Source organism: Cyprinus carpio, chromosome A21 (assembly GCF_018340385.1).
Source record: "Cyprinus carpio isolate SPL01 chromosome A21, ASM1834038v1, whole genome shotgun sequence".
Taxonomy (NCBI): Eukaryota; Metazoa; Chordata; class Actinopteri; order Cypriniformes; family Cyprinidae; genus Cyprinus; species Cyprinus carpio.
In genome coordinates, this window is record NC_056592.1 from 8,006,047 (window position 1) to 8,012,046 (window position 6,000).

A 6,000-nucleotide genomic window follows, 5' to 3' on the forward strand; every position below is an offset into this window, starting at 1 on the left:
TGCCTGGGCGGCAAAAAGAAGCAGACGGCCTTTGTGGTGCTGCACTCCAGATGGTATACTTAGCAAGAGGTGATGTGTACTTGCAATGATATACTTACTCTAAATCCATCTAATTCTTCACTAAAACCATAAAAAGACGCACCAGGCCTGAGTAAAGATCGAATAAAAAAAAAAAATAACAAAAACGGCAAACACAACAACTCTCCTCTTACCTTACATGGGCTCAACAAACAATTCCAACTTTTTGAGGACAACTGCCTTCATCATTCCTACATTTACTGTTAAAAGAAGTACATCCACACAAGCCCGAGTACATAAATACCTATCCGTAAGAACCCATATGAGGAAATTTTTCCTGCGCTCGCTCCTGTGTATTCCACTTCTCAGTTCCCGTTTCTTCGGCAAAAAGAGAGAGGTGGGCGATGAGGTGGCAATCTGGGGCCTGGCGGGACCCCTTAGCCTTAATTGCTGAGGAAATAAGTTCTGCATTACGTGATAGAGAGATCACACACAACACATTGGAAAACAAGGAAAACAGATCCATGCAGATTAAGGTGGCTCAATGCAACCCCTCCTGCCTTGTCAACACACTCCTGGCCTTGTTACCAATTTTCACAATTTTTTAAAAGGACTGCAGCTGAACTGGAAAAAAGTGTGGAGTGAGAGCACACAAGGAACACACAAGGAACGCAAGGAACGCAACATTCGACCTGACTAGGTGTTAGAAGTGCTTTCCTGCAAAAGAACAATGTTAGACTTGGGATTCTACAGTATCAGAAAGACAAAATTCATATAATGGGGGTTCAAATCATATATCACTTCATATGAGAGAACCACCTTAATGCACGGACTAATTATACAGTTCGAATTTGCTGTGGTTTGCATTTAATCGAATAAATGCAACACAAATGTGACCACAGCAGATTCCCCAATACTAAGAAGCAGAGGCATCACATGACCAGTACATTAGGCCCCATATTAGACTCATATCACTTATTGTAACATTGTACAATAAATCTGTAATTCCTATTTATATATCAGTCCTCTATTTATATTGATTTAGATTTTTAAATTGTATTAAGCCGAGGGCCAAGTGAGAAAAGGACTCTGCTTTGGATTTCCAAAATTCCCTAAAATTACAAAAAAAAAAAAAAGAAAAAAAAGAAAAAAAATTCTTAATTCAGCCTAAGCTGTTTTGCTTGGCTGGTCTCCTGAATGGTTTTAGAGGGGACCTGGGCCCACAGACTGGAAGACAAACTGAATATCAGCGTGGCCAGACTCCGAGACTAGCTTAAACCAGCTAAGACCAGCAAGCCACCTTAGGCTCATTTAAACTTATTGTTGAAACATTTGTCATCGCTGTCAATGCATTGAGCTTACAAAATAATCACAACCAAGCAAGTTATCTTCTTAGATCCTGGTTCAATGTGTCAGGTTTGTTTATTCGCGTTTTGCCAGTGTAAACATCACACAATGCCATCAGGCTCCTCCTGTGCTGCAAAACAAAAAATACATCCAAGGGTCCCTTGGAAGACATTTAAGTGGTTAAGTAATAATTCCCATTAGGTTGTTAACCGACCTATCGATCATGATGTTTCGTGTCCCCCATCCAGGGGATAAGGTGTTTGCCCTGATCGTGGTAGTAGATGGCCCTCTCATCGTCCCGGAACATCTTGGCAGGCGTAGCCAAAAACACCAGCAGCTCCGCATACTTGCTGCTGGTCTGCTCCTTAGTCGCTTTATTATGGTCCGTCTTGCTTTCCCCCGCCGCCGCGTACATTCCAGAAAATATCCCCACAACACACCGAACAAGCGATAAACTGCTAGAAATGTATAAACCATTTCGTTAAAGGTGGGAAAAAGTGAAATCAAAAATATGTGTGCTAACAGCTACTCCAAACATATCACACACACTGAAGCAAATTATGGCGTGTTTTTAAAAAAAAAAAAAAAGAACGTTGGTTTTCAGAATCGCATATTGCGTTGCGCATTGTGTTTCGTTAAACTAAATGCGGTTGCTGCTGTTTTAGTTTGTAAAAAATATATTTAAGTATAATATGTGAGCTTTTATAGTATTTGAACCTTTTTGGTATGCACTTAGACAGGAGAGATGGGATTTTACCATATTATTATTCAAGACGAAAACGTCAACGTGAAAGTGTAAATGAGTAGCGGCAGCTTTGGACCGTGTTAAGACCTATGTGTTAAACTTGTGCTGGACCACAGAAACAAAGTCAGGGAAACAATAGACATAATAAACTAAATAATAAAACTTTAAACAATATTGTAAATAAAAATTTAACAGAAAGCAAGAAAGACACTTCATGCATACAGAAGTCTGTTTTTAGTTACACATTGGAGGAGAAATGGGGTGCAGAACAGGGACATTTCCTTTTTTTTATGGTCAGTGAGAAGAGGGGCTAGAGTGCAAACTAAATTTATTATGAGTTGTTATGTTCTTTTACGAAGCTTTAGTGGGGTTTGCAATCTTATTTTCTTTATTTTATTTTATTTTATTTTTTTTTATTATTTTATCTTTATTTCAGTTATTTTTTTGCAACAGGAACCATTATAGGACACATCAAATTATAGCTAGTATAGTATAGTAATAGCTGATAGTTTAGTATAGTATAGTATAGTTTAGTATAGTATAGTATAGCTAAATAAAACAACCATGAGTGGCGTTGTTGATAGCAAAGAAAACAATTTTCTGGAAAATAGTAAAGATAGAGTAAGTCCAAGGAAGTTGTTGCTGTAGCTTCTGCCCCTGAATACTATGGCTTCATTAGGGTGTGTCTTTATTAGTTTATGGAGCACCAGTAGACCACTTTTTAATTTCACCTTATGCCTTTTATGTCACTTTAGGACTCTGAGAATTTTCTTAGGGTGTGTCAGTCTGTCAGTTATTTCTCTTTATAATATTATAAGATTTATTAATATTTGAATTATATTTATTGCTAATTAAATTACTATTATATATTAATCCGAAATGTATATTTCAGATTTATATAAACCATGAGATATGTGAGAGTTAGTCAGATATTTGTCAGTGGCAACCAAAAGCATGTTAAAAATGCTTGTTAATAGAGCTTAATTTGATTTGAACCACAACGTTCCTTTAATAACATGATTTTTTAATGAGTCTATATTTATGTCTACAGGGGACATGACACCTGTGAACATGCTTACCAGGACTATTACAGATCATGTTAGCCACATCTGAAATATTGGCTATATTTTTCATTTTAAAGACACATTTCATTGTGAGTTCACATAATGTTAAGAGCTGGATCCCTAGCTGGGACAATTCTGTCTGGTACTGCAAATAATAATGATTTATGATAAAAGCTCTGTAAATGCAGATCCATTTTAGTGGAGTAGAAACTTTGACACTAATTTCAGATAAACAGTTGACATTCTGAAACTATCTGTAGATTATATTTTTGGATGATTTCCTTAATTAAAACTGAACAATAACATAATTAGAACGAGTCTACATCAAGCCAATATATCATATTTCTTTCCTTTTATTTAGGGACACATAACCGTGACACACAGACATCTGATATTGAAATTCCTCGTTGAACCTAACCTGTATTATAGTTAGTTATTTATTTGTTTATTCTATGTATGTATTTAGTTATTTATTGTAACTATAGAATGGAGACAGAGGGCCTGGTTTAGGAAGAGGCCTGAAGTTAAACATAAAAAAAAAAAAAAAAAAAAAAAAAAAAAAAAGAAAAAAAAAAAAAAAAAAAAAAAAAAAAAAAAAACAGAAAAAATTCAAATACTTCTTTTGAAAAGAAATTAAAAGAAACATATTGGTACTGGTTTTGTGGTTTTTGTATGGGTCTTGTGGTTTCTTTTGTGTTACTTGATTTGCCTTGATTTGTCATTTTCTGTTAACTGATTGTTTTTCAATACCTGTATTTGTATTTCAATCCTGTTGTCGTCGTGTGCTTGGTCAGATCTTTGCCTGGTTTTGGGTACATGATTCACTTGTTTTTCATTAGCTGAAGCTACTATACAATAGAAATGCTGGAAAAGCTTCTGAAAACAGAAATGTATTCAGTATCTTTAATTTACTGCATCTCTCTTATAATTTATGCTTTTACTAATGTATAGTCAGTTTTGTTGACGTTGTGATAACATACAGAATCCTATCTATGTTTTTTTTACATTTCTGCTAAACAAACCCATACTGGTAAGCGTAGTTACGGTGAACCACACAGGTTTTGTGATTTATGAAAACACAGCCAGTCACACCCACATGTTGCAATAGATTTAAGACCAGCCCATAAAAACTGGTGACCACGACAGTGGACTTGAAAGTCTTGACCATCTTAATGGGAAGCACACCAATATTTGACAAAAGCTGTTGCTTATTTACTTATTTACTTTACCAGATGTATAAATTATCTATTACAATTAAAACCAGGGCATACTTTCCTCCCAAGAGCCATGATTTCCACTGGCATATATTCTCAGGTAGGCACACCTTTACTTATTTCGAATCCTTAATATGGTTATTTAAAAATATCTGGGGGCAGGGGGGTCTGGCAGGTGAATCACTACAAAATACTTCTGTTTTTGACATTATTGCTAAATTTTATGATAGTTTTGTATGTGTTTGTGCTTCAAAATAGTAAGACCTTTCTCATTGTCACAAATGTGCTTATTTTATTTGTGACACTAAAAATTGTGGAGAAGAATTACCGAATTTCCTTATTTTCATGTCATCAGTTTCTTTGATTTACGATTTAGATTTTGATTTCCAGTTTTTTATTTTTTATATTTTTTTTTATCTATACTTTGGTAGGCCGTCCCTTGCCTTTCATGTTATGAAAGTTTTGTATATTATGTTTTTTGTATTTTAGAATGAACGTTGAAATTTAAAATTTAAAAGTTATTAATTTAAATATTCATCAACAATGATAAAGATCCTGGTGCATTTATTTATTTAAAAAGGTAGTGTTGAAATTTTTTTGAAACTTTCACAATATGCTTTTAATAAGGTAAATCTTGATAAGTTTGTTGATGTTAAGTTCTGCTTTAAAAAAGGTGTTTGGTTTAGGGTTATTTATATATAGGCACCTGTCAGGGTTTTGTGATGTTAGGCAAGGCAAGGCAAGTTTATTTATAACACACATTCATATACACAATGGAATTCAAGTGCTTTACATAAAAATTAAAAAAAAAAAAAAAAAAGAAAAAAAAAAGCAAGAATAATAAAACTAACAAGGAAGAAATTCATAAACGTAAATTCATTATTTATATGAGCTGCCAGTTAGTAAAACACTGTAGCAGAATATTTAAATTGCCATCAAACTAATTCTGTTCGTCTAGCGAACATTTAGCGTAATTTCATATCAACTTTAAGAAAGGCTAAGGATATTTTCGTGGCCACAGAAAAACTACTTTCATACAGTATTAATGCTTTAGAAAAGCATAGAGAAAATCGGAATCGTAAAGGGACAACTGATTGCAAGGCAGAATCAGAAAACTCATGTAATTTGGCACAAGGTTTTATTTACCTACAAACTAGTCTAACAAACAACAAACAACCAATAACTCCCTACAGGGGAAAGGGTAAATGAGACTTGGCATGAAAACCATCCGGAAAAACCAGAAAATGAAGCTATGAAAAGAGTCAGTAACCACCTGCGTAAAACTATCAGACACCCTTTTATAACGAGGTCTATAGCTTACTACTAACTATCGCTGACGGGTGTCCAGATGCAGTCTTGGATGATTTCAATGGCCTGGAACGAGTGTCTGGATGCAGTTTCGGAAATGTGAAAGTCTTGATGGTTTGGAGGTTCGGTGGTGTAGGAGTTCTTTCTGGTTTGAAAGGGTGATATAATCCAAAGAATGTCTGACTCCGATGGTGATTGTGAGTTTCTTCCCAGTGGAAAGTGAAAAAAGAGCTAAGAGAGACATCAGCTGAGATCTCTATGATCTTTGGTTAAATGTGAAAGTCAAGGAACGAGGCCTGGCGCA

At 34.9% G+C, this 6,000-nt stretch overlaps 1 protein-coding gene across 1 annotated transcript in view; it reads right to left on the minus strand.

The window, feature by feature from the left end:
* Nucleotides 1–1,780, minus strand: part of LOC109046206 (splicing factor, suppressor of white-apricot homolog) — a 78,580-nt gene extending 76,800 nt beyond the window's left edge. Inside the window, 2 exon segments of the mRNA XM_042778831.1 lie at nucleotides 1,580–1,599; nucleotides 1,601–1,780. Coding sequence (XP_042634765.1) covers nucleotides 1,580–1,599; nucleotides 1,601–1,780 — 200 coding nt within the window.
* Between the last annotated feature and the right edge of the window lie 4,220 nt (nucleotides 1,781–6,000).